Source organism: Elephas maximus, chromosome 19, assembly GCF_024166365.1.
Source record: "Elephas maximus indicus isolate mEleMax1 chromosome 19, mEleMax1 primary haplotype, whole genome shotgun sequence".
Taxonomy (NCBI): domain Eukaryota; kingdom Metazoa; phylum Chordata; class Mammalia; order Proboscidea; family Elephantidae; genus Elephas; species Elephas maximus.
Genome location: NC_064837.1, coordinates 26,056,711 through 26,084,568, shown reverse-complemented (window position 1 = coordinate 26,084,568; position 27,858 = coordinate 26,056,711). Strand labels below are relative to the sequence as shown.

The following is a 27,858-nucleotide window of genomic DNA, read 5'->3' as shown; positions in this document are numbered from 1 at the left end:
GTATTTTTATGCAAATAATGCCCACATTAATATGTTTTTCACCAACAGTACAACCTCTTTGTGCATTATTTTCCTAGGTGCTATGCATGTTACATGTGTGGGCGTGTTATTTATGTGGGCATGCTATTTGTGGGAAAAAATACATTAAGTTCCATGTTTTAGTGAAAAACACAGCATCTAAAACCATGTGAAACCGTGGACATAATTTGATGATTTAACAATCTGAATCTGTACCATAGGAAATTTAATACTTTAGCTTGATATGAGTAAATACAACAAATGTTTTGGCATGTATATGTTTTTACAAATCGGTATAGCTAAGTTTTCTATTAATAAGCATGTTGCGTATATTTCTATCATATAATGCTGCTTATATTTCATGTTAGTTTCTTCCCAGGCCCTTTTCTACAATGCAGTGTGTCAAGATCATCTCTTCTCCTATTGAACTGGTTTGTGCTTGAGAGAGGCAGACTAATGTTTATATGAGCCCAATCAGACTAGAACAAGAATAATATGACTTTCCTATTATTAACCCCCATAAAGTACTGCAAACTTATAAAATCCTCCTAGATTAGCTCTAGATTTCCCTTTATATTATCTTCTACTCTACTGCTTTCCTCCATTAGCATAGAAAATTGAAACCTGATAATTACATAATTATGGGAGAATAAGTCCACTTACCTATAGTTAGGGTCGCCATAATGAATGGGATATGTGTCCATTGGAACATTTTCCATTGAAATATCAGTAAGAAGAAGTGACTTTCTATGTTTTAGGCTGCAGCGACTTCGAACCTCCTCAGACACTGTGAGTAAAGCTAAGAGGAAAAAGAAGGCAGAAGTGAAAATTTAACAAATCAGAAGTATGACTTAAAAACAGGATAATTCTTACAACCTCCTGTGGTGGATAATGGCTATTAAACACACATGAAAAGAGACTTACGACTGTGAGGTTTAAGGATATAAGGGTAGACTTGCTTACCTTAAAGGGCTTATGGTGCATTTTGAAAGACTGTACATAAATGTGAAATATACACAAAGAGATTTAATAAAACACTGTGTATTTGTCAAGTGCGTTAATACATATTTGACCTCAACGAACACAAAAAGCAGGGTAGGTATAAGGTCCATTTTTTAGATGAGGAAAAAAATGTTCTAAGATGTAACCAAGGTCCTATGGTTCACACAAAAAAGTTTCCACAAACTGAAGTCTGCTAAACTGGGAATCAGCACTTTCCATTAAACAACTAAAGAAATGTATTATACGTAAGTGCTAGGTGTTGCTGAGTAGAGAAACATAAATCAGGTTTAAGAGCAAACAGGAAAGGAAGGTTACTGGAATGGTGGGGATGGGGCAGCCATTCCAGGTAAAACAAACAGCCCAAGGAATGAATATTAAAGGGGCAGAAAGTCACTTGTAGGAGATGACAAGTAGATTAGCTTAAAATAGCCCATTCATTTGGAGAAGTAATGAAAAATAAGGCTTACAAAATTTAGAGAAAGAGGACTGAATCAGGAGGGCTGCTTAAAGGCCCAGGATGCTGGGTGCAGGTGTTCAGGTTTTATGACAGACAACTGGGTGCCACTGTAGTTTCTTTAACCAAGAATGACAAAGGGAACACATTTCAGATATTAACACATATTCTTTCCTAAGGAAAAATGTTTCGGCAGAATTTTCAAAAATTTCAACACCACCACAGGACTGGGCTGTGAACTCTTTACCCTACCAAACAATCAGCCAGAGGACCCACGGGTATTTCAGTCTTTTTGGTGATCCTTAGATATAGATGCGGAAAGACTGATTTTGTCTCTTCTGTGTTTTTACCTGCTAAGTAAGCCACACTCTGGGTATTCACCTCAAATTTGTCACAATTTCTATGTTTGTTAACCAGAGTTAGTAGTGTATGCAAGATTCTGACTGTTCTTGCAACAATGGTAGGTGAAGGATGCCTGTACCCTACAAAAAAACAAAAACAAACAAGAAGTTAATTATTTCAACAAATACTTGTTGAATTCTTATTCCATGACTAGCAACTTTGCAAGGCACGAAAGGGGCATATAAAGAAGCACAAGGAGTAACTCCTGCCCTCCAAGAACAGATAATCTGGAAAGATAAAACATATGTATGTGAATAGTTATGTAAACTACACAAAGGATTAAGTGCCAAAAATGTACAGGATTGAATATTGTTTCTTGACACAGGGAAGTTAGAAAAGATAACGGTGTTTTTCATCTCCCACTCCTCAAAGCAGTGCAGGGATTTTTTTTTTTTTAATCTGGGTATTAAGAGTTTACCTCAAGGTTTCTTTTGCTTAATTTTTAAAATTTTAATTAAAAGGAAAACAAACAACAACAACAAAAACTGATGACATAGGAAGTATATGCTCTCAAAGCTTAAAGAATAGGGTTGATTAGAGGGTAAGTTTGATTTTCGGCCAGATTTTAATAATTAATACTACTTCATTTTAAAATAGGGGATTTGGACACTAAAAATATCCCTATTTGGCTTAGAGATTAAAATTGTCAATGTTTTGGTAATAATTTTATCAATTTATGAGGTGGTGAAATCAAATGCATACGTTCATGGTCATGGATGTATGTGGGCGTATATACATCGGGTAACAACTAGGGGAACCTCCGTGAGCCCTCAAGCCTAACAGTTATTTAAATGCATACATTCATGGTCATGGATGTATGTGGGCGTATATACATTGGGTAACAACTAGGGGAACCTCCGTGAGCCCTCAAGCCTAACAGTTATTTAAATGCATACGTTCACGGTCATGGATGTATGTGGGCGTATATACATCGGGTAACAACTCGGGGAACCTCCGTGAGCCCTCAAGCCTAACAGTTATTTAAATGCATATGTTCACTGTCATGGATGTATGTGTGTATGTATATACATCGGGTAACAACTTTGGGGAACCTCCGTGAGCCCTCAAGCCCAACAGTTATGTAAATTGACACAAAACTACAGACTCAAGCTCTAGCCTGATTCTCTGTTGTGCCAAATCCAGTGCTGCTTAAGACTATTGGTTGATGCCAAATTCTTGTCCAAGGCCTTACTGCTTTTGCTCCTGAATGAACCAGCACTTCATGCTATCCTTGTTAACTGCAGTCTCTGGCCATGGCTGTCCCACATTAATATGCCCAAATTAAAACACAGACAAGTCAGCAGTGGAAAGTAAAGCCAAGTCAGGAAGTGAACAACTGGCTCTGAGGAACAGCTGCCCAGCACTGGCTATAAGCAATAGAGAAATCTGGAAGGGTGGGCAGGGAGAAGGCAGCAGAAAGATGAGGTTCTGTGGTATAGGATAATGGCACTGATCAACAGCAATAAACTAGAAACAAGGTAAAGAAAATCTATGATCAAAACTCTAAGATAACACTTTCCAATACAAGTTAGTTTAATAACAGTGATTTGCAGTCTGTCATATTTTGGTAATTAACAAGATACTTAAGTACTACTACTAACAATACAGATATCAGAAGATTCAGCACTTAGGCAATTTGCTAATAATCAACTCTTGCTTTTTAAAGGAAATCTGATGTGTGATGTGGAAATTAGGCTCTATTAAAATACATACTGAACAAAACATAACTGAGTTAGGCAGATATAGTCTGCATTTAAAGTATGACATATAGACCCAACTACTTTTAAATAGAATCCTTTGCATTACTTCTGGCTTCTTGACACTATTTCACAAAAATATTCTAACACAATAGTTTTACCTTTTAAGAGGTGTCCGACCAGTGCAAAGTTAAAGTTAGAGTTGAAATTGAGTCCTACAAAATGATCCATTTGCTTGCAGTGCCATTCCAGAGGATTCCGGATTGCCATAAACACTTCCTCTGGACTCTATAATAAAGACAATCATGAAACGGTTGATGGGGGGCACACAGGAGCTTTCTTTAAAGGATCACTTACTGGCTTTAGTTTGTGTACAAATTAATTCACTTGTGTACAAATTAATTAACACAACATAATCAAGCATATAACTTATAAAATGGTGCAAGATGAAACAGCTTTCATTTACAAGGAAAATTAAATCACTGTCAATTTACATCCAGGTAGCTTTAAATAAAGCTTTGTTAAATCATATTCCTAGTATCCTGAGTCACTGGATTCATTGTTGACTCCTGCTACTGGATTGTTCTTGCAGTGGATATACCAAAGCAGGCACTCCTGAGATATACACACCAAATGTCATTTGCAAATACTCTTTACATATAAATAGCCAATAGCTAAGTATCATCCTGACCACCACTGTCCCAAGACAACCCCAGAAAAGAACAAAGGGAATTAGGAAAGAGGGGTTCTAGGCCCACATCAGGTATACAATCATGGACGAATTACTCAACTTCTTTGTTCCCTTCTATTTTGACTGATAAATTTCAAGGTCTCTTCACCTCTAAAATTTTGTTTCTAGCTGTTCTGGGTCCACACGACATCTGGTCAGACCCAGTACCTAATCATTAAAGCCACATAAGGCCACAGTCCTGTTCTCCCTTTGTTTCTTTCTATTCAAGGAAAGCGTACTTACCTTGTCATTGAATATCCGGAGGCTGTCTAAGGTGTGTAGGTTTTGTTCAAGAAGTGCAGTGCCTGCTGAGTACAAGTTGACCTCATCAAGTTGCAGCACAGCCACGGCTACCCAAAAGAGGGCTTTGTGCAGAGGGGAATCCTGGCAAAGGAGGCATGCTCCAGGTTAGTAAAATTATCATGCAATAATCTCATTGAAAATACACTGCAGTACAAAACGAAGCATGTTAGCCACACAAATTACCCATGTCTTTTGTTTAAAAAAAAATTTCTTTTTATTGTGCTTTAGGTGAAAGTTTACAGCTCAATTAATTTCTCATACAAAAATTTATATACACAGTTATGTGACCCTAGTTGCTATCCCTATGACAGCACACTCCCCCTTTCCACCCCAGGTTTCTCACATCCATTCAACCAGCTCCTATCCTTTTCTGCCTTCTCACCTTGCCTCCACACCGGAGCGGCCCACTTAGTCTCATGTACCTACTTGAACTAAGAAGCACTCTCTTCACGAGTATCATTTTACGTCTTATAGCCCAGTCTAACCTTTGTCTGAAGAGTTGGCTTCAGGAATGGTTTCAGTTCTGGGTTAACAGAGAGTCAGGGGGTCATGTCTTCTGGGGCTCCTCTAGTCTCAGTTGGACCATTAAGTCTCGTCTTTTTACATGAGTTTGAGTTCTGCACCCTACTTTTTTCCTGCTCCATCAGGAACTCTCTGTTGTGTTCCCTGTCTGGCAGTTACTGGTGGTAGTCAGGCACCATCTAGTTCTTCTGGTCTCAGGCTGATAGAGTCTCTGGTTTATGTGGCCCTTTTTGTCTCCTGGGCTAATATTTTTCTTGTGTCTTTGGTGTTCTTCATTCTCCTTTGCTCCACATGGGCTGGGACCAATTCATGCATCTTAGATGGCCGCTCACTAGCTTTTAAGACCCCAGATGCCACTTACCAAAGTGGGATGCAGAACATTTTCTTAATAAACTTTATTACGCCAGTTGACCTAGATGGACCCTGAAACCATGGTCCCCAGATCCCAGCCCCTGCTGCTCTATCCGTCAAAGGAAACTTCACAGCTTTTGGTTTACTCCAGTTGTGCTGAATTCCCTTGTATTGTGTGTTGTCTTTCCCTTCACCTAAGGTAATTCTTGTCTACTATCTAGTTAGTGAATTCCCCTCTCCCTCCCTCCCCACCCTCGTAACCATCAATGAATGTTTTCTTCTGTGTTTAAACCTTTTCTTGAGTTCTTATAATAGTGGTTTCATACAATACTTGTCCTTTTGTGACTGACTGATTTCACTCAGCATAGCACCTTCCAGATTCATCCATGTTATCAGATGTTTGACGGATTCATCGTTGTTCTTTGTTGTTGCGTAGTATTCCATTGTGTGCATATCCCATAATTTGTTTAGCCATTTGTCTGTTAATGACCACCTAGGTTGTTTCCACCTTTTTGCCATTGTGAACAGTGCTGCAACGAACATGGGTCTGCATATATCTATTCGTGTGACAGCTCTTACTTCTCTAGGATAATTTCCAAGGAGTGGGATTGCTGGATCGTATGGTACTTCTATTTCTAGCTTTTTAAGGAAGCATCAAACGCCTTTCCAAAGTGGTTGAACCATTTTGCACTCCCACCAGCAGTGTACAAGTGTTCTACTCTCTCCACAATCTCTCCAACATTTATTATTTTGTGTTGTTTGGATTAATGTTAGCCTTGTTGGGGTGAGATGGGATCTCGTTGTAGTTTTGATTTGCATTTCTCTAATGGCTAATGATTGTGAGCATTTCCTTCCATGTTTTCTTTTTTGCGAAAAGTAAATATATAGGTAAGCTCTTCATCTTTTCTACATACGTAACTAAAGGCACTGTTGGCCAGGCTGAGAACATTAGCATTCCTTTGATTCCCAAATCCATCCACCAAATTTTGTTGATTCTCCCAGAGTAGTTCCTTTTGCATCTGCCATTTCTCTCTTAATTGTAAACGACACTGCCCCATACCAACCTTCTTTATTCTAAATGTGGAATCTTTCTGCCTCCAATTTTTCCCTCCTCCAGTCTACTGCACATAAGGCCTCCAGAATGATCTTTGTAAGTCCGGCTTTCGTCACGAGAAAGTTAACACATTTCTAAACTCCTTTCTGAGGAACGCTGAATGCTAGATTAGTTCTATCTAATCTTTACAACCTTCCCTCCTACTACGCTCCTGAATAGTTTCTCCATTTCAACTAGGATGGCCTGCCCACCAGACCTTCGTGGTCCCAGCATTCCTATACAATCCTACCACTGTACCTCTGCTACTCATGGCTTCCCCTCTTCTACATTAAACCCTATCTATCTCCTTAATTTTAGTTTCAACTTTACCCTTTCAGCTTTCTTTGTTACTCTTACCAGTATAGTAAAATCTCTTTCTGCTCTGAATTAAAAGTTTTTATTTTTCAGTAATTCTCATTTAGCAATGTGGTATATGAGAAAATAAATGGACTTTAGAGTCGGCCCTGAATTAGAGCCATGGGTCTGTCATTTATTAGGTGTGCGATCTTGGGCAAATTAATTAGCCCTTCTGAGCCTAATTTTTACTCATAAAATGAGGAAACCATTTTGTATGATTTAGGATTAGGATGTTTGTAAAACACATAACTCATATAAACACAATAGATCTTTATTCTTCTCAAGTCTGGTGTATCTTTGTACTCAACTCACAGAATTATACAACTTAGAAGACTGTACCACGCCATTATCTAGTGTAGTTTACACATTTTATCAGTGTAGAAACATGATGTCCACATAACATTAAATGACTCACTCGAGGCCACACAGCTGAAATGAGCCAAGATCATCCTAAAATAGTGGCCACATCATTTTACCCCATGTGAATATCATCTTCATCTAGCACCCAAACTCGTTTGATGACCAGGTGTATCTTTCTCTTATTTACGCTTCTCCATTGTAATGATCACTAGCTAGCATATGATGTATTGCTTACTCCGCTTAGTGTCCACACACCCCAGAATGTGAGGACAGGAACTTTACTGGCTTTGTTCAGTACTGTATCTCTAGCACCTAAAACAGTACCTGGCACATGACAGATGCTCAATTAATATTTATTGGATAAAAGAATTCAGAATATATACCTATCCTTCCTTTAGCACTGATGAGAAAAAAAATCTTACAAGCCCTTGAGAACTTATTCTCCTTGTTGTTCCTCTAATGTAAATACTTCAAACAACCAAACTTTATGACAAGAATTTCTATTTTAACTATAGCTTTTTCTTAGTAACTTCTTCTCAATATTATTTCTGAACTCTTTGAAAGAAAATAACACTGAAAACCGATACCCACAATAAATGCACTCATTTTTTAATACAGTAATTACCTTATTAAGAAGTGGCTGTAATTTGGTTAGTGCTATTACTGTAGCTTCTATCAGAACTTGACTGTTGTAAGTATCAGGTCCTTTTAAGCAACTCTCAAGTGCCTATTTGATGGAAACAGAATTCTTTATTTTATTTTCATTGAAATAAAATATTAACTCCTAAACTGTAGTTAACAGAATCTCAGAATCAGTTAAGAAACATTTACTTACTTAATAGTTAGTGCTAGAATTATTTCCAATGCTATGATGATCTTGGTAGCTAGTTCAATGCATTTTTAGGTTTTTTTTTAAATAAATATTTCTATATTAATTATAAGTCAGGCTTTACCACAGTAATTACAAATTATATAATTTAATATAAGGCTTATTATATTTGCTAAATGCTTTGCAAACTGATAAAATATTAAGACTACTTGCTTAGCAAAAGAGACAATACTTATTTTCCTTTCAAGGTATCTTCTTTATAGATGGGTTCTTTGCTTCAAAGAATTCTCATTTTCAAAAGGCTTAATAAGGTGCATAGAAGACATTTTATTAAACTCAAATTTAAAAGTCTTTTAGAAAAATGGAAGATGTGCTTCACAACCTGGGAGCCACAAATGCTGGGGGAGGGAGGAGTACCTTGCTAAGAATACGGATAATCTGCTTTATCTGCCCGTGAGACACTCGTTTGCTAATACAGCCAAAGACAACAAGAGCTCTTGGTTGTAGGGATGGATTATACTGAAATGCAAATCTGCAATTAAAAGACCAAAAAAGCTTGTGAAAATCTTTGTGTTTATGTATATATTAAATAATAAATTAAAATACTGATTGCGCAGTATTATCTATCTTTTCAACAATACATACACTTTTACAACTTAAATTGGGACTTACCTTTGTGCCAATTCTGTCCACTGGTCCAGCCACTTGCATGTTGGAATATCTCTCATACATGCCTAGACAAAGAACATTCTGAATGTACTTATAAACATCAAAGTTTTTAGAAGCAAGTGTAATAGCATACGTGTTAACAAGAAACACATTTCATGTTTTTACTTAAGCACATTAAGTACAAAACAGCTGAATAAACCAATATTTCTTCTGTGCAGTACTAGCAGGTTTAAAAAAATGATTTAACTTAATTTCTTATTATGTTGCCTTATATACCTCCATGATCTCCAACAAAGCTTCTGTGACTGTTTCCAAGGATGTCAAAGCAAAAGTCTCCCTCTCATACGAGCCAGGTGAGAATGACCTGTCCCGGTAGCTGGATCGGAAGGCAATGACAGCAGCTGACTTGACCTTGCTAATGCCAAACAGCAAGTAAAATTTGGGTAACGAGAACTCAGTCAAACTGAGTCTCAAAACTTGCTTGGTCTCTTCTGTGAAAGTAAAAGGAAAAAGTAAAGACTTTGAACATATTCATTTTTTAATTCCAAGTTTTAAATCTGGGAAATTTGAATATCATATCAAAATTACTTAACCATGCTCCCAAAACAAAATCTCTATGTACATTATGCTTATTATTTTAGTTCAATTTATCTACAAATTAGTGCTAGTAATAGACACCATATAATGATGCTAAGTTTTTAGCTTATGGTACAACTTATAAAGGTCTACATGACAAATATGCACAGAGAATCTATACTACAGCTTGATATGGGATAGAAGTTCATGCCAAGTAATTTATTCTTTTTCTTTTTGATAATATTCAATCTCACTACTGCAGGCTTATATTAGCACATAAAATAATCTGTGGTAATCAGGTGGTACAAAATGAGTGGAGAAAGGAGTTGGTGAAACAAATTACTTTTGTGGAACTTACCACTAAAATGAAGCTGTGAACAAGTGCACAAAGAGTGAATGATATTAATGACCAGCCCATGTGTGGAAGCTCTCAGGGAGAGTGGGCCTGTGGCTACTAAGAAAGTTACAACATGGAAGAGATAGGGGAGATGAGCTGCCACATCCAGAGAATTGTTGAAGGACAGCATCAGCATATAGCGTGCTAAAATAGCAATGTCGTCCCACATAAGATGTTGCTCTAAAGTAGGAGTTGGAGATAAGCATGTCTTGTCAATTATTTTGCACATCCTTCCAATAACCTAGAAAAAAGAAGAATTTTTACAATTGTGGGGGTGAAACAAAGTTTTACCACAGAAAATTTCAGTTTACCTTTAAAAATGAAGAGTTACAGAACAAAAACCCTCCTGCTAATTGATAAATCATGCCATAGTTCAGAAGACAAAGGAAAAGAGATTACCTTGCTTGAAACCAATTTCACATTTCCAGAAGCCAGAGCTACAGCAGTATCTGCCATCACCTCAGCTTTTATTGATCCCAAGCCACCTGTAGCACTGGTTTTGATGAAACTGTCTAGCACAACATCAAGCAGATCTGTAATCTAATGGAAAATGAAAAAATAAACTTAAGTTTTAACCATTCTACCAACTTAATTTTTAATTTAAAAATGGCCAAGAAGGGGCCTTATCAACATGAAAATTCTCTCTATTGCACCTGAAGGCCTCCAGGGTACACATGCACAGTTTTTTTTAATGCAAATAGTTAATGCGTTTGGTTGCTAATGGAAAGACAGGAGGTTCAAGTACACCCAGAGGTGCCTCAGAAGAAAGGTCTCGCGATCTAATTCCAAAAAATCAGCCACTGAAACCCCTATGGAGCTCTACTCTGATACACACTGGGTTGCCATGAGTTGACCAACAGAATCGACCTGAGGGCAATTGGTTCTGGTCAGCAAACACAACATCATAAAATATCCAGAAACAGATAAGGATATTCACTTGATTCCTTCAGGGATTAAGGGATTGGTATTCAATTTCACTCTGTTCACTTGCAAGGCACCTCTATGCTCTTGTAAGACAGTGACGTATGATCAATATAAAAACACAATTATTTTGAAATATAGAAAACGATACCCAAGTCGTGAGATGTTTTCTAGGGCTATAAGGGCACTCAGAATTACTGGGAGGATTCACAACATTGCTTGAGTAAATGTACTGCTTCTTTAAGTGATTAAAGAAATAAGATGCATAACTCTATCAGAAAAAATAAAATATTATATTACACCCTGTATTTTTTCTTATTTGGGTTATTTTAATATTGACGTTCTTATGCTAGGACTATAAATGAAAACAGGTGTCCCGAATAACACATTAACAAAAAACATTTACTGACACCCATTTTTTTTTTTTTTTTTTATGGTGTGTAGGTTCCTGGGATACACTGTAAAACACTATTGCCTAGAAATGATCTCAGATTTCTACAGTTAAATCTTTTATAATTATGCTATGAAGGAGAGTGCTATAGTTTTTCTCCAACTCTGAGACATACATTAGACATTTACCATTTTGAACCAGATCAAAAGTTGGGTGGGTGTCTGCATGCTTAGGGAGCTATCTTTCCCACAACTATATCATGAAGTAGATAAAGTTTCTGCACAAAGGAGTACTAGATAAAATATCTGAACAAACTCAATACCTGCCCAAGGCTCCCCCATATTTTTGCTTGTATAGAAGGGTACATCTGTTTCTCATTTATGGTCATCGTTATCAGCTTGTCAAGAATAGCAGTAACTCTTTGTCGCTTGGCGTCATCGTTGTGCTTACAGAAACGGACTAGATTCGACAGCCATGGAGTCATATATTCTAAACAAAGGTGCTTCAATTCAATACCTGGAAAACAAATACAACACTATTAGCAATATATGGTCAATGAAAATTTATTTTTAAATAAAGAACTAAAAAAACAAAAAGGAAAAGACAATTACCTAGAGTCAGGCCTAGAGAAAAGAGACTTGGCAAATATATTATTGAAGACAGAGATGGAGAAGGATAATAAGCCTTGCAGAAAGTAATCTTAAAAGCCAGTAAGCCAATTTTTAAAAACTTTTAATTTTCCCCCTTTCAATCATTTCTCTTCCAGTTTAAATTTTTTTTTAGGTTTTACTTGTAAAAGGAGTATGTGAAAATCATAGAAAACTTGGTAAAAGTACCACCACAAAAATAAAGCTGATATTAATACATTGGTGTAGCACCTCATTTTTTCTCAGATTTTCAAATCTAGCAAATTAGGATTATGCTGTATATGGAGTTTTGTACTAAATATTTTTCCACTAAACATTAGATTTCACTCATCATTAAAAATTATTCAGAAACATTAAAAAATTTTTATTTGGAAATAACTTGAGACATAAAAAGATACAAAAATAGTATATAATGGCTTTGTATTATTTCATCATTATATTCTATAATGAGTCCTTTATTGTTTGGCTTTTAGATTGTTCTGATTTTTTGCTATTATAAGTAATGCTATATGCAGTTTAAAAATAGGCAAAACTCATCTCTGGCAATACAGGTTATAACAGTTGTTATCTTTGGTAGGCAGACGGTGCTGGCCGTGGAAAGCCTTCTGGATGCTGGAAACGGTCTGTATCATGATCTGGGTGGTGGTTACATAATGCATTTACATGTAAAAATTTATCAAGCTCTTTTAAAGATTTGGACACTTTACTGATTATCTGCCGAACTGATAGCTGAATATGTTTATCTCATTATTTCTTCAATTTGCATTTCTTTGATTTTATTAGTGAACTTCTTAAAATCCTTAAGTATTCTTTTCTAGTGAGATATATGTTACTGTTGATCCATTTTTCTTATTAATCTATAAGAATGCTTCATGATTAAATATATTAATCTTTTCTCATATTTGCTACATCTATTTCCTAGTTTTTCATTTACCTTTTACTTTTTAAAATATAAATGTTTTATTGCCAAATTTGTTCACTGTCTCCTCGTTTCCTTCTATCACTGTTTGCTTCACAAGACCTCAGTTGCCCAGAAAGTAATTAAATAATTGCTTCTTCCCTTTTTTTTTTTTTTTTACATTCAACTCTCATATGTAGTTAAAACTTCTTCTGGCATCTTGTAAAGTAAGTCCAAACCCGATTCATTTCCCAGTCTCATTTGTTAAATGGTTTAATGTTTCCCCATTCGTTTGTGATGCTTCTTTACTAACCTATTTCTCTTTTACTGATCTGATCACCAATTCTTGAACACTCCTGTTTTTAATTTTATTCAACCATTATAATGTGTTCAGACATCTGTTATAGCAAGTTTCTCTCATTTTTTATTTCCTTTCAATATTTTCTTAGTTATTTTTGAGCTTTCTAGTGAAATTTAGAATCATTTTAAGTTCTACCTCCATTTTCAATCCAAAAATCCCATAGCTATTTTGACGGGACTACAGTCCATTTGTAAATTAATCTGGGAAGAATTGTTTATCCAGCAACAAGATATGCCTGTATATTCATTCAAATCTTTTTTTACATTAGTATCTCTCAATCAAGCTTTGCACTTTTTTTTTTAATCGGTCTCACATATTTTCTTATTAGGAGTATATTCTTACATATTTCATTATAAAAAAAATTAGTGACTTGATTTCAATGAACTGTCAATGCTTTCAATCACCTAACACACACAAAAAATCAAGAAATGTGTTGAATGCAGGAAAAAAAAGTTTACATATCGTGGTTGGAGAGAAAAGGGAAGAAAACAGCAGGGAGGAGGCTGGGAAAAGAACAACATTTATATTACTGCATGAGGACAGACAGAGGTAAGAGCAGAGGTTAAATTTTTAAACCCATGTCCAAGGGCTGAATCTGAACCCTGCATATGTGCCATTGCAACCTCCGCGAATCATACATGTACAATGAAATCACGGTTCGAGTCAACCTGAAGATGAGAGAAAATGGCCATTTCCCTAAAATGAAAGGACAACATGGACACTTTACTTACTACTCATCTGGAATCTTCTGCTGAGAAATCCTAAAGCTAATTAAACTGAAACATGATGAGAAAAATACTTTGTAAACGGTCCAGACACATGTAAGGTATCAAATCCTGCTACTGACAAGGTGAATGACTTCACTGACAAATTCTCAATTGAGAAGGGGTTTCTTTGAATCTTCTCAGAATCACTGTTAGTATTAAAGAAAATTACCATTACTTACTCCCGTTACTTACTCGATTTGCTAAATCCAGAAATACACTCTTCCAAAAACTCTAAGGTGAGGTGTGGCTCATTGGCTGCCAGTGTCTTACTAATGGAGACAATAAAGAGGGTGTTGTTGGCAGGGATGCATAAGCCTGATGTCTCTAGTAACTGGCCCTCGATTTTTAAATTAAAGGTACAAGTTAAGGCACACAGAAGGTTATAGGCAGCTGACCTAGGAGAAAACACAAATGAAGTTGTTTTAAAATGTATTTTTCCTTTCATTCTAAAAATTTTTTATAACATACAACTTGTGATTCTATTACAAAGCATAATCTGCTATTATAAAATTTTATGATCATTCAGAGATAAAATGTTAGAATTCTACAGCAATCCAAATATCCCTAGGTCATTTAGGCATTTTTTAAGGAACACTCTTGACATAACTAGAAGGGAGGGTACAGTGAGGCCCGTAAGACAGCTGGGTGTACGCCTTTCTGGGACATAAAACACGAGAGGGTTATGATGCTAAGGTGGATCAGTGGAAACAAGGCAGAGTAAGACGTGTCTTTAATGAAGCCCAAACCCAATGTGGGTCCTCTTCCTACTAGATTAAGTTACAGCATCAGAATGAGGTAGCCCCTCATCAAATTACAATGTCAAAATCTTTAATAAGCATCTGTGAAGTTTCTGGAAACCCTGGTGGTGTAGTGGTTAAGTGCTACGGCTGCTAACCAAAGGGTCGGCGGTTCAAATCCACCAGGCGCTCCTTGGAAACCCTATGGGGCAGTTCTACTCTGTCCTATAGGGTCGCTATGAGTTGGAATCGACTCGATGGCACTGGGTTTGGTTTTTTTTTTTTGGTTTATTAAATTTCTTTCTGAGTGTCCTACAAGTTACATTACAAATTATAGGTCAAAATCAAAATTAATTTGTAAGTAAATCCTCCATTTTTTCCTTTTCTGGCTCCTTCCATTATGAATAACCATTGAAAACAAAAACCTTATAATACTCAGATTCCATTAGAACCCAAAATTCCCTTAGAAATATCTTAAAATTTTTATTTTTTTCTCTCCTCTATAGTGAAGAAATGGTTTAACTGCTTAGTAAATTTCAGGTTTTCTTCATCTCTAAACTTTTGTCATGCTCATGTATTTATGCGACAACCATAGAGGGGGAAAAAAGAGCCACTGAAATTTAAGTCTACTTTTAGGCTCTGTCCCTGGGATGACAGGCTTCAGTGAAAAGCAGAAGCTGCCAGCTTCCTTTACTTCACTAGAGAAGAATGCAGGTTCACTCAAGCTAATAATTACTAGAAGAATGTTAGCCTTCTTGTATGAGGAATTCTGAACTGGAAACTAAAGGCAGGTTTATAGCTCCATTTTCCCAAAACGAGAATATTAATGTTACTATTTCTAAGTTTATGTATCTCTTACTCATCTGTAGGAATTCTGAGTTAAACCATTTTGACATTGTTTTACTCTGCATATTTTAAAAACCTGTAAAGAACTGGAGTTCCTCAAACTGGGGGTAGGTGTCACAGACCTTTTGAGACAATGAAAGATCTGTATACACAAAATTATGCCTACAATTTCTGGGAGATTGTGGACCAGATAAGACAATGAATCTTTGCAGTAGATTTTTTTTTTTCCCCACTTTTAAATAAGGGAGAATCTGGAATCCCAAAAGGCCCAATATAAAACCTGGGTATGCTATGAATCCCAGGGAAGATTTTCTGAAGCTGAAAAATTTTATCTGTAAAATCTTGACAGTCTCAAGGTACCTGGGGGCAAGGAATTATTCTAACTTAAGAAGCTGAGGGCAGAAAGGAGGAAAGGCTACAAAGAGATAAAGGTAGGAGGGAGGAAATATTTACTGAGCACAAACTATTTGCTAGGTTTATACTACCATATATATTACCTATTAAACCTTTGTAGCTATGTAAGTAAGGCGCTGTTACCTTCATTTTACAAATGAGGAGACTAAAGCTCAGAGAACTTTAGTACCTCGCCCAAAGTCATACACACCTAAAAGTAGTACACCTAGATTTGAAGCAACCCTACTTAACTCCACAGGCCATGCTCTTTCCACATCAAGAATTTTTTAAAGTCACGTTTAAGTGCAAAGTATGCAACAATGTTACTGTGTCGAGGTACCAAACATCAGGTCTTCCTGGGTCCAACAACGTAAATCTAATTTGACTGTTAGGGGCTTAACAGTGATGTAGTTTTGAACACAGGGAAACCTAGAGGATGCAGAGGAGGACAGAATTTAGAGAGAGACTTAAAAAAATTTTTTTTTTTCTTTTTAAAAATCTGCCATGTTGTCTGTTTCAGAGGAAAGTTTCCTAGAGAAAAAACATACACTGGTTTAGTGTGAATCACTTTATCCAGAATTCCACAGTTCATATGAATGCCCCAGAACTTGATGAAGTCACACTGGTTAACCAACACAGCATACCTTCCTATTTACAGTGTTACGGTAGGGGCTGCTTTAAAAGTTTATTAAGTGATTTCATTTCAAAAGCATCAAACCCGGAATAAAGTTGAAGTGAGACTGTAAAAGACCTACCGTAAACTAGGGTCTGAGCTGCCCAAATTAAGTAATGCGATATTGAGCAGTGTCCCAGGGACGTCTTTTGGCCGAATCTTGGTGTGCTGGGGGATGGAGTCAGGCTGTGACAGTTCCCAACGGGTCCGGATGTGAATGATGGACTGGACAATGGCTTCACACTCCTGATGCATGAAGGTGAGTGGTGTGCCCTGGTTTGCAATGGTTAAGGTGAACTGGTTCTCATCCACTAGACAGATCTCTTCGATTTCCGAGGCATAATAGATATCGTTTAGAAAGACTGATTGCCCCAGGACTTTTGTTCGTTCCGCTGAGGTTACCTGAACAGCAGTAGAACCAACCTGGCAAGTGGAAATGAGAGGATGGGGTGTAGAATAATTAAATCCTATTATGTAGGCTTTTGAGAGGCACCAAAAACCAACCAAACAAATAATCAAAACACCATGTTTGCCATTTAAAGAGTTACCACCATTATATATTCACCTAGATTCGGTAATTATTGTGATAAATGCTCTTAAAAGAGACTGAACACATCAAAAAAAGTTTTATTTTTGCTTTTAAAAAAGGTAAAGAAATCCTATAGACAATTACTGATTTTATCCTGAAGGGTCACGTTCCTCACTCTGCAAAAAGCATGTAATAATCAGAACTCTGACTAGGTAATTTCTACTCTCCACCTTCCTACCATTTGCAGGTCTGAATATATAGCAAACTTCCCCCTTTACCACATTCTTCTGCCTCCAACCCAACCTAGAAAATAATTAAGTGTACACCTCTCACATCTTCAGCAGGACCTCCACGAAGATAAAAATCTTGGTCTTCCTATATCTGGAAATTATTCCACATTTGACTCACTACTTTGGGGGGGACACCTAGAGGAGCCAGGATGTAGTCTGGTTAGCGAGGAAAGGCAATGAATCATTTATATAATGCAGGGTGAAACTTACTTTAATAGAAACTTTGGTGTCTTTGTGAGCTAGCTTGAGAGCATTGTGGAATACCTTCAGGTCTTCTTCTAAGGCCAAGGTGGCAGCGGGTAGTTTCTGTTGTTCATGTTCTATGTGCTCAGCCAGTTTCCCAGGGCAGTCTATGAAAATGAGCCTTTTGCTGCCTTTGAGGCCGGTCAGCAGCCGCTCGTGATACTTGGTGTACTCCCTGACCCAGGAGTTACAGTTATAGACGTAGACTGCACTGACATTGTCATAAGCAAAGCCAGGAAAAACAACAAACCACTTAGAGAGAAAGTCCGTTTTAAAGCGATTGCTAGGCCCAGTATGGGTAAGGTCCACTACAATTTCATATGGCTTTGCGTAATATGGCTTTAAAGTCAGCAAGACATGGTATATCAGCAAGTCACCATTGATCTGACCAGTTTTGAACCTAAGAAAAATGAGAAAAAGGACAGATTATTAACAGAGTTCTGAATAAATATACAGGTATCACTAATCTATTTTATTCCTTTATTTCTGATTAGTTCTCTATAGAGAACTAACAATAACAACACAGTTATATAAAGTCCAGATTCATTCTTTAAGTCAGTTGTTCTTCAGACTTTGAGAAGTAAGGCTAAAGTAAAGGGAAGAAACAAATCTCCAACATAAAAATCTGAACAACAACAAAAACCCACGGAAACAAACTCGTCCATCAAATCAAGAAAGAAAGAAGGCAGTGGCCATTGGTTGGTTGCCTCCAGGCCTTTCAAATATTCCAGCTGAACAGTGTGGGTGGGAATGACTACCTTGGGGCTCCAGAGTCAACTGAAATGGCTTTAGCTTACCTGTATATCCAACCTTGATGAGAGAGGCTGTTCAGGAATGAACACATGACTGAAATCAGGACGACCAGGGCCAAAGAGGCCTGGTTCAGGGACTTTGATTTAAACTCTTAGGAATTGACACCTTTTCTTTCCTGATGTTTATAAATAAGGAAACACATAACCCTGGGAGCTGTTAGCTCGTATCTCTGAGTATTAAGGAAAAGCTTATCTAAGACCTGAAGAGAAGGAGCTGAGAAACTAAGAGAGAAACCAGCGGCCTGGCCACATGATTTGAGTTCTGGATAATGCCTCTCCTGGGGCCAAGTTTATGCTTGCACTATTCAGTTATGTGAGCTAATAAATTCCATTTATTGGTTTAACCATGTTAGGACATGATTACTTATAACCGATAGAACGCTGATTGATATCAGTAGCCATGATGAGGACACGAGAAAGCCCTGAAGAAAAGTTACTAGAATTTCAAATTAAAACAACCTGTATTAACTTACCCCTAACATTCTACGGAAACCCTGGTGGCATAGTAGTTAAGAGTCTGAGTGCTAACTAAAAGGTTGGTAGTTCAAATCCACCAGGAGCTCCTTGGAAACCCTACAGGGCAGCTCTACTCTGTTTTATAGAGTGGCTATGAGTTGGAATCAACTCGACGGCAATGGGTTTGGTTCTTTTAACGTTCTATACTTGATGACTCGTGACAGTACTACAAAATAGACTAAGAAGTATCCTCACCTCTAGAGTTTTTAATATAATAAATATCCTCACCTCAGAGTTTTTAATCTTTTTGGGAGGGGATAAGACAAAAATATAACAAGTTAAATGATTTTAAAACAAAAGAAAAATATTTCAAGGTAAAATAAATGAGGTAGTATATAATCACTTATCAAAGGAACTACACTGGAAAATACAGCTACTGAGTTCAGAAGAAGGAGAAATCAAACACAAACAGGGTAGGCAGCAAAAGCTATACAGGATACGCAGGGGCTGAACTGAGTAGGAACAGAATTTAGAACTCAACAAAAAGCGGGGATCAGAAGGCCTCATGGAGAGAGAAAAGGTGGAAAATAGGTAACTGGATGTATTGAGGAAACAAACAGTCAAGTAGTTCGGTTGAAATGGAGGTTTCATGTAGGAAAGTTTTGAGAGATAAAGCTGGAAAAATACGAAACAGCCAAATTGTGATCCGTAACTGTTCAACCAAGGGGCTTAGATTTTCTCCTGGGGGCTCAGTATTTTTCATAGTATGTCCTGTGGATCACCAGCATCAGAATCAACTGTGGTACCTGACAAAAATGCAGTTTCCTCCTCCCAGCCCGGACCTACTAAATATGAATCTATGGAGTGGTATCTGTCAATTTTTATTGTTTCTAAATGACTTTCTCATCTGATGTTTATGTGCAAAAACATTTCTGAATCACAGATCAAAGAAAGTTATATATACCAAATGAAATGACAGAGTAGGGGGTGGGGGGAGGCTAATAAAAAAGTTACACGAGTAGTCTAAACCAAACCCATTGCTGTCGAGTCAATTCTGACTCAGCGACCCTATAAGACAGAGGAGAACTGCCCTATAGGGTTTTCAAGGTGCGGTTGGTGGAGTCAAACTGCTGACCTTTTGGTTAGCAGCTGTAGCTCTTAACTACTGTGTAATAAGGATCTAAAATATCATGGTGACAGTAAAAATAGGACAGAAGAACTTGATCTAAGAACTGATCAGGATGGAAAGAAAGGACGTGAATTATAAGAAACTGCTATATACTAAGCATCTGAGATGACAACGAATGCTGCTATCATGAACACAAAGAGATCATAAGGACCAGCCACTTTTGGACATGTTGAATCTGAGGTGACAACATGACACAGAAGAGTGTGTGTGTATGTGTGCATGTATTACACAACACAAAAGCATTTTCTTTCCCATATAAGCTAGATATTTTCTCAAACCATTTTGTAGTTCCATAGTTTGAGACGTCGATTATAAATATCACTGTTTCTATTATCTGGCCAACACCCCAGGTCTCCAAGCTCATGTTATCAAATCAGTTTACAGTACACCAATAAAATTTTTAGAGAAGATTTTTAATACTGCAGAGAAGATGCCATCTCATAATATTTTCTGAATGCTACGAATGCAGGCATATATACAGAAGGTCAAAAGGCCTTAGTGGAAAACCCTCCCTGCTCTGGAGGCGGGATTTACACTACAAAGCCTCCTGTCATGCCAGTGGCCAACTAGACAAGCTGGAGGGTTTTTTTTTCTCCCCTCTGACATGTGCTTTAGTTGCAGCAGAAAGGAAATGTGTCATCCATCTGCGGTTTGGCTTTAAAAGTGGAAAGCTAGCTGTACATATCCTTTTTTACTGCCAATTTACTTTAAGGTTTATAATCTTCAAGTCTATTCTGCTTTAAATTACTTGGAAGCTGAGCTTCAAGACAAGAAAAGACGTGGTTTATTAAAATCACATTATAAACAGATTTTGACCAAGCATTTCATAAGGTAGGTCATATATATGGCTTTTCTTATGCCTTTTCACTTATTACTTTGTTCAGATTCATGTTCAGGGAAGTGCTTTCATATAGTACTTAAGAATTTATCACTAACAAAGTAGAATCATAAGTGACTAAAAATGTATACTATTTTTTGTTTTCTGTCCTGTTAAGTAAAATTTAAGTTAGAAGTGGAAAGATTTACAATCAACATGGAGTTTTAAATTTACAGTAGGAAGGATCTCAGTTTGGATTCCACAAATAAAATTGCAACGTCTTACTTGGGGGAAAAAATTAAAAAAAAAAAAAAATTTCTCATGACTAACGCTTTGGCATTATGAATTTTATTGAAAATGACCAGGCATAAAGAAATGACAGCACAACCTAGCCTCCCCGGCATAAATGAGGGCTATAGAGACAGTCCTCAATTCTCAGGCATCTGCAACGATAAGAGAAAGTCTCATTTTGTCAACAGTTTGTTTATTTGGGGATGGCAGTACATCTGGCTGAAGACAATCAACAGCGGGTCTATTATCTGTCCCGTGGTAAGCATTGTTAAAATGTGTACGAATGCTATGATGCATACTACATTGTTAACGAACTAATGTGACAGGAATAAACAAAACAAAACAAAACAAAAAAACCAAACTCATTGCCATCAAGTCGATTAAATAAATGCTAACAATAAAATATTCTTATAAAATTAGCTCATACAGATTGGTGAATTATTATAAAAGAGCTATCTCAATGGTGATGATAAATCTTTCCTGTTAGATTACCAGTACCTATAATAAACATATGAGTTCTATTTAAATCTTCAATCATACGGTGAATAGTAAGAATTATGAACAGAACTTGTCCATCCCCTTTTTGTACTGGAGCTTCCAAGGAGCTCAGAGCCCAACTTGGAATTCAACTTTTTCAATTAATTTTGGAACTCTTACAGTCTGTCTTGTTTTTCTACTTCATTCTAAATCCCCAGGATCCTGATACTCTATTTCTTTTAAATTATTTTATTGTACAATTTCTTTTTAAAAACTGTTAAACTTCTCATTAAAAAAAGGCTAGGTATAAACGATGATGAACAAAAATCAGTAACTTGAAATTATTAACAAAAAAACCTGCTTCTCTTTATTTGTAATGCCAAGTTTTTAGGCTGGACTAGCTAGCATGCCTACGTTTTCAGAAAGGCACTGTAACACAGGCGAAACAGAAGTGAAAAAGTGAAAAGAGAGAACCACCACCACAAAACTCATCTCACACATATGACAATATATTTCGACGTACCTGCCTTATTCTATGCTTCAAGATAAACAACCAAGAAACAAAAAGAATACCCCAAATTCCTATTTGAAGTCCATTTTCTTTTGATTGTTCTATCCCAAATACCGTGCCCACCTCCCCGCCAAAAAAAAAAAAAAAAAGCCATACATGAAGCAAAATGCTTCATGGTCACATTTCTCTTTTACTATAAAGATTGGTGACACATTTGTTAGTGGGTGGGGAGTTTCTGCAAGAATGTCCTTGAATGTATTTTTTTTTAAAGGAGGAATCAAAGAAGTAAAAGCAGAACTATCTGACTCAAAGCTGAAGTCTAACATGCTTGAAAGGAAGAAAACTATATAAAACCATAGTACTCAGTTTAAAATGATTAATAGTTATTTGTAGTGCTAACTTCCAGCATCTAAAAGTGTAACAAATTGTTTCTTTATACAAAGGTTTAGAATAATAGAAAAAAATTTTAGTTGAGCAGGATAGCAAATGTTAGGAGTGAGTTTATGGCTTTCAACTACAATTACCAAAACTAGAAACCTTTATTCTTTTACAAATTAACAAATTATACTGCTGTCTCAACAGATTACCAGTTTACTCATGGACATGGGACTCACAGGACATTACCTGTATCTTGCCTTCCTGACAACAACAGTTTTTTTTCTGTCCCCTGGAACAAAAGCAAACTATACCCATCTGTGGGCTAACAACACTGTCTGGGATCCAGTTATTCAAAACAAAACAGGCAAAAACCAAGATGAAAACATTAACACAAACCCTACAACTCCTGAAGTAGACTCTAAAGGTAATTCTACAAGCACGCCTGAAATAGCAACACCATCTCACATCATATCTTTAACTCCTAAATCTGAACAGGAGATTTATACACTTTCTGTTCCCAGGAACAGTTCTCCAACAGTACAGAACATCGAAAACACAAGCAAAAGTCATAGCGAAATTTTCAAAAAGGATGTCTGTGAGGAAAACAACAAAACGGCCATGCTAATTTGCTTCATTATAATTGCAGTGCTTTTTCTTATCTGTACTCTTTTATTTCTATCAACTGTGATTCTGGCAAACAAAGTCTCATTTCTCAGACGATCAAAACAAGCAGGGAAGCGTCAGCCTAGGAGCAATGGCGATTTTCTGGCAAGCAGTGGTCTGTGGCCTGCTGAATCAGACACTTGGAAAAGAGCACAACAGCTTTCAGGACCGAACCTAATGATGCAATCCACTGAAGTACTCACAGCTACGAGGGCAAGAAAAGATGAAGATGGAACTGAAAAGCTTACTAACAGATGCTTTAATGAAGAACAACGCAAAGCAGCAATGTGAACGACTATGGAGCAAAAATGAAGTCAGCTTGGTATTTACTGCCAAAGTGCTGGTCTAGTGGTCTAAAATGTGACATGTCAGGCCTTACGATTTAGAATGACACAGGTGGGAAGGGGAAAAGTATGCCTGCTTACTTATTACTTAAACTGTATACTTTTGTCTTGACACTGAATATTTTAAAAAGCAAATAATAAAGCAAGCAAGCATTTAGGGAAGGTTTGTAAGATGAGTTGAGGGTGCTGGCCAGTAGAGGTAGAAGGGGATAATTAAATACATGCTCTCTATTCAGCAACAGTTGTTAGATCTTTCCTTGAATGTATTTAAACTTGGAGTTTAGAGCCAAGCACATGCTTCAACATCTAACAGAAGCTGAATTCCTAACGTATAAAGTTGAACTATGTCATTTTGATGGTTCTGTCTTTGCCGGATGTGGCAGAATCCATACCAGCTCATGTTTCAACACAGCTAATTTTAGGCTAGATGTTTTCATCTTTACATATGGCACAGAAAAGAAGGCGTTTTTCTACTATAAATGTTAAACCTTTTAATTTTGTATAACAAATTGAGACTAGTTAAAATAAAACTGTGACTGTGTATATTAATACTTGTACTTACTTAATTCTCTTAGAGAACACACTGTAAAGATAAATAGGAAATAGGTCACAACTAAAATAGATGAGATTAACGGCCACACGAGAAGGCTAATCGTAAATACAAAGCATGTCTTACTGTTTAAGTGTAACATGCATCTTTTCTATAAATGCTTATTGGAGTAGTAATAGCAAATATCCAAAGTTTGGCTAATTTTTGGACTTCAAGGATGCAAAAGTGGCCTCAGAGATGATCAGTTTTATTTTTTGTATCTACTAAATTTTTCAGTAATATCCAGTGTGACATGAGAAAAGGAAGATATGTGTGTATGTGTGTGTTGATTAAGTCTGGAAAACCAAATGCTTTAGATAATTTAACCTTAAAAAAAATTAGCTTCAAGTAAAATAATGACTTAGATTTAAATCAAGACTTCCAACTTCAATTAAATATATTATAAAAGCTGATTTGAGAGACTTTCCAACTATCTACTGAAACTGACACAGAGCATACTAATTAAAGACTAGGCCTCATTCTTAAAAACCTCATGCCTCATCGAGCATTTATTTTGGGCAACAGGTCAGTTTTTTTCTTTCTTTTTTTGCAAGTATGACCACAATCTTACTCTCCTTTCTAGGTTAGTGATTCTCACCCTACCTGTATATTGAAATCACCTGGAAAGCTTTTAAAAAACACCAATGCCTAATTCCTCTCACTTCTGATTCAATCTGGAATGGGTGAAGCTCCAGGCATTGGTAATTTTTTTTTGCAAAACTCTCTAGGTGTTACTGCTCTTGGTAATCAAATTTACTTCTTGAAAGTTCCGTGTCCCCTAAGATCTAGGTTACATTTTAAAATGAGGGGAAAAAAATAAAGACAATTTTATTATAATTTGTCAAAAAATTCATTCCCTAAACAATAAATCATAACCATGTTATTCCAGCTAAATGCCAACAAAGTAAAAAGGAAAGCTAAGAAAATACTCAGGGGTCTGAACTCAGGTGATCCAGGCTGTAGTGGACTATGCCAATCATAGCGGCATCAGATCATCTCTTAAGGGGTAAAAAATGGCACAGGATGGAAATGAAACTGAGCAAAGCTCCCATTTCGTGCAAATTAAAAATCTGAGATTATATACCAGAACAAATAGTGATAACTGCAAAGTGCTCCTTGAATCAAGTACTATAAATAAATATTTGCCAGAGGATGTTGAAACAAATTAGTATCATTTTAATAATAGCTAACTAGACAACCACTTTCATATTCAACATACGGGTCAAATATTTTCTCACAAAACAGAACATTTCCACTGGCAGGACTATTTAAAATTCATCACTGCTACTTGGATATTAAAAATTCATCCTTAGAATGATACTATCCAATGAGAGCTCATGAACATAACGGCAAGTGGTTTCTTTCCAAACTTGACGGGTATTTAAAGATGATAGGTAAGATAGCCTCGAGTTCAAATTAAATAAGTTATTATTAAATAAGCAAAAAAAAAAAAAAAATTTTTTTTTTTGAATTTCTACCCCTGAATATTATGGTTTGCCAGATTAATTCAAGGATTTTTAAACAGTGATTCAAAAGCTTTGTAGCAGGGGACCTCACACCACCAAGAAAGTTGCACCGGGAGCAGAACCCATCCTTTGTACCTGGGGTTCTTGCATGGAGAAGCTCCTAGTCCAGGGGAAGATTGACAAGAAAGATCTTCCTCCAGGGCTCACAGAGGGAGAAAGCCTAAGCCTTCCCCTGGAGCTGAAGCCCTGAATTCAGACTCAGAATAAACTTCTCTTTGTTAAAGCAAAAAAAAAAAAAACAAAAACAAAACTTTGTAGCATTTTGATTACATTCTGCTGTATATTATGTCCCCTTTAAGAAACAAAAAAGCAATTCCTTTCATATTAAGTTCTAAGTACCCTGAAGATAAGAACTAGGTCTTACCTTCAGGAAGACTGGAAGAGAAGGGAAGTTCCTCAGTATGATTCAGGGCATATATGAAAAACCAACAGTCAACATTATACTTAATGGATAAAGACAGAACTTTCCGCCTGAAATTGGGAGCAAGACGATGGTGCGTGCTCTCAGCATTTCTACTCGATATTGTATTAGAAGTCCTAGCCAGAGCAGTGAGACAAGAAAAAGAAACCAAACGTATCCACATTGGAAAAGAAGTAGTAAAATTAGCTCTATTTGTGGATGACATGATGCTATATATAAAAAGTCCCAAAGAGGCTGCAAGAAAACTTCCAGAGCTAATAAGGAATTTAGCAAAGTTACAAGGTACAAGATCAACAAACAAAAATCAGATGGGTTTCTATACACCAGCAATGAGAAATCTGAAAGGGAAATTATGGATAAACAATTCTATTTACAATAGCATCTTAGAAAATAAAATACCCAAGAGCAAATTTAACCCAGGATGTGGAAGACTTATACAATAGAAATTACAAAATGCTGCTGAAAGAAATTAAAGGAGACTTCAATAAATGGAAAGACATTCCATGTTCATCGACTGGAAGACTCAATATTAAGATGCCAATACTACCCAAACCAATCTACAGATTCAATGTAATCTCCATCAAAAATCCAACAACCTTCTTTACAGAAATAGAAAAACCAATCCTCAACTTCACATGGAATGGCAAGAGGTCCCTGAATAGCTAAAGCAATGTTGAAAGAGAAGAATAAAATAGGAGGACTCACACTTCCTGATTTAAAAAATGTAATACAGCTACAGTAATCAAAACAGCCTAGTACGGGTATAACAATAGACATACAGACCAAGGGAATAGAATTAAGAGTCTAGAAATAAACATACATGTCTATAGTCTGACTTTTGACAGGGGTGCTAAATCCATTTGATGGGGAAAGAAGAGTCTCTTCAATAAATGCTGCTGGGAAAATTGGATTTCCACATGCAAAAAAAAACGAAACAGGATCCATGCCTCACACCATACCCAGAAACAAATTCAAAGTGGATTAAGGACCTAAATGTGCAAACTAAAACCATAAAATTCTTAGAAGAAAATGCAGGGGCAATGCTGTCGGGCCTAACTTTTAACAATGTATTATCTAATAACAAAAGCACAAATGGCAAAAGAGAAAATAAATAAATGGGACCTCATAAAAATTAAGAACTTTTGCTCATCAAAAGACTTTACCACAAAAGTGAAAAGACAAACTACTGACTGGGAGAATATTTTTGGAAACCATGTATCTGGTAAGAATCTAATAACCAAAACATATATAAAAGTTCAATAAAGTAACAACAGAAAGACAAATAACCCAATCATAAAATGGGCAAAGGACTTGAATACACTTCATCAAAGAGGACATTCAAATGAACACCAAACACATGAAAAGATTTTCAACGTCATTAGCCACCAGACAGATGCAAACCAAAGTCTTGATAAGAGACTATTTCACTTCCACTTGGATGGCTAGGAAACCTTGGTGGTGCAGTGGTTAAGGGCTATGGCTGCTAACCAAAGTTCGGCAGCTCGAATCCACAAGGTGCTCCTTAGATACTCTATGGGGCAGTTCTACTCTGTCCTATAGGGTTGCTATGAGTTGGAATTGACTCAACGGCAATGGGTAAGATGGCTAAGTTTAAAAACAAACAAACAAACAAGAAAATAACAAATATTGGCAAGGATGTGGGGCAATTGGGACGCTTATCCATTGCTGGTGGGAATGCAAAATGGTACAGCTATTGTGGAAAACATCATAGCGGTTCCTCGAAAAAAAAAAAAAAAAAGAACTACCATATGACCCAACAATCCCACTCCTAGGTATATACCCAAAAGACTTGAAAGCAGAGACAGAAACCTGTACACCAATGTTCACTGCAGTACGATTCACAATAGCCAAAAAGTGGAAACAACCTAAATGCCCATTAACGGATGAATGGATGAACAAAATGTGGT

At 36.6% G+C, this 27,858-nt stretch overlaps 2 protein-coding genes across 6 annotated transcripts in view; one reads left to right on the top strand and one right to left on the bottom strand.

The window, feature by feature from the left end:
* Positions 1-27,858, bottom strand: part of NF1 (neurofibromin 1) — a 253,107-nt gene that overhangs the window by 24,435 nt on the left and 200,814 nt on the right. For all 5 annotated transcript variants that reach the window (XM_049859655.1, XM_049859659.1, XM_049859657.1 and 2 more), the window contains 14 exons: positions 17,424-17,856; positions 16,477-16,817; positions 13,938-14,140; positions 11,395-11,588; positions 10,160-10,300; positions 9,722-10,001; positions 9,064-9,278; positions 8,791-8,852; positions 8,536-8,650; positions 7,915-8,016; positions 4,547-4,687; positions 3,735-3,861; positions 1,825-1,956; positions 682-817 (listed from right to left, as the gene is read on the bottom strand). In XM_049859655.1, coding sequence (XP_049715612.1) covers positions 682-817; positions 1,825-1,956; positions 3,735-3,861; positions 4,547-4,687; positions 7,915-8,016; positions 8,536-8,650; positions 8,791-8,852; positions 9,064-9,278; positions 9,722-10,001; positions 10,160-10,300; positions 11,395-11,588; positions 13,938-14,140; positions 16,477-16,817; positions 17,424-17,856 — 2,622 coding nt within the window. The remainder of the gene's footprint in view (positions 1-681; positions 818-1,824; positions 1,957-3,734; positions 3,862-4,546; positions 4,688-7,914; positions 8,017-8,535; positions 8,651-8,790; positions 8,853-9,063; positions 9,279-9,721; positions 10,002-10,159; positions 10,301-11,394; positions 11,589-13,937; positions 14,141-16,476; positions 16,818-17,423; positions 17,857-27,858) is intronic.
* On the top strand, positions 20,600-23,935 carry EVI2A (ecotropic viral integration site 2A). Its single transcript, XM_049859673.1, has 2 exons — positions 20,600-20,744; positions 22,592-23,935. Exon 2 carries the CDS (start codon positions 22,607-22,609, stop codon positions 23,339-23,341), a length of 735 nt encoding a protein of 244 aa, XP_049715630.1. The 5' UTR covers positions 20,600-20,744; positions 22,592-22,606; the 3' UTR covers positions 23,342-23,935.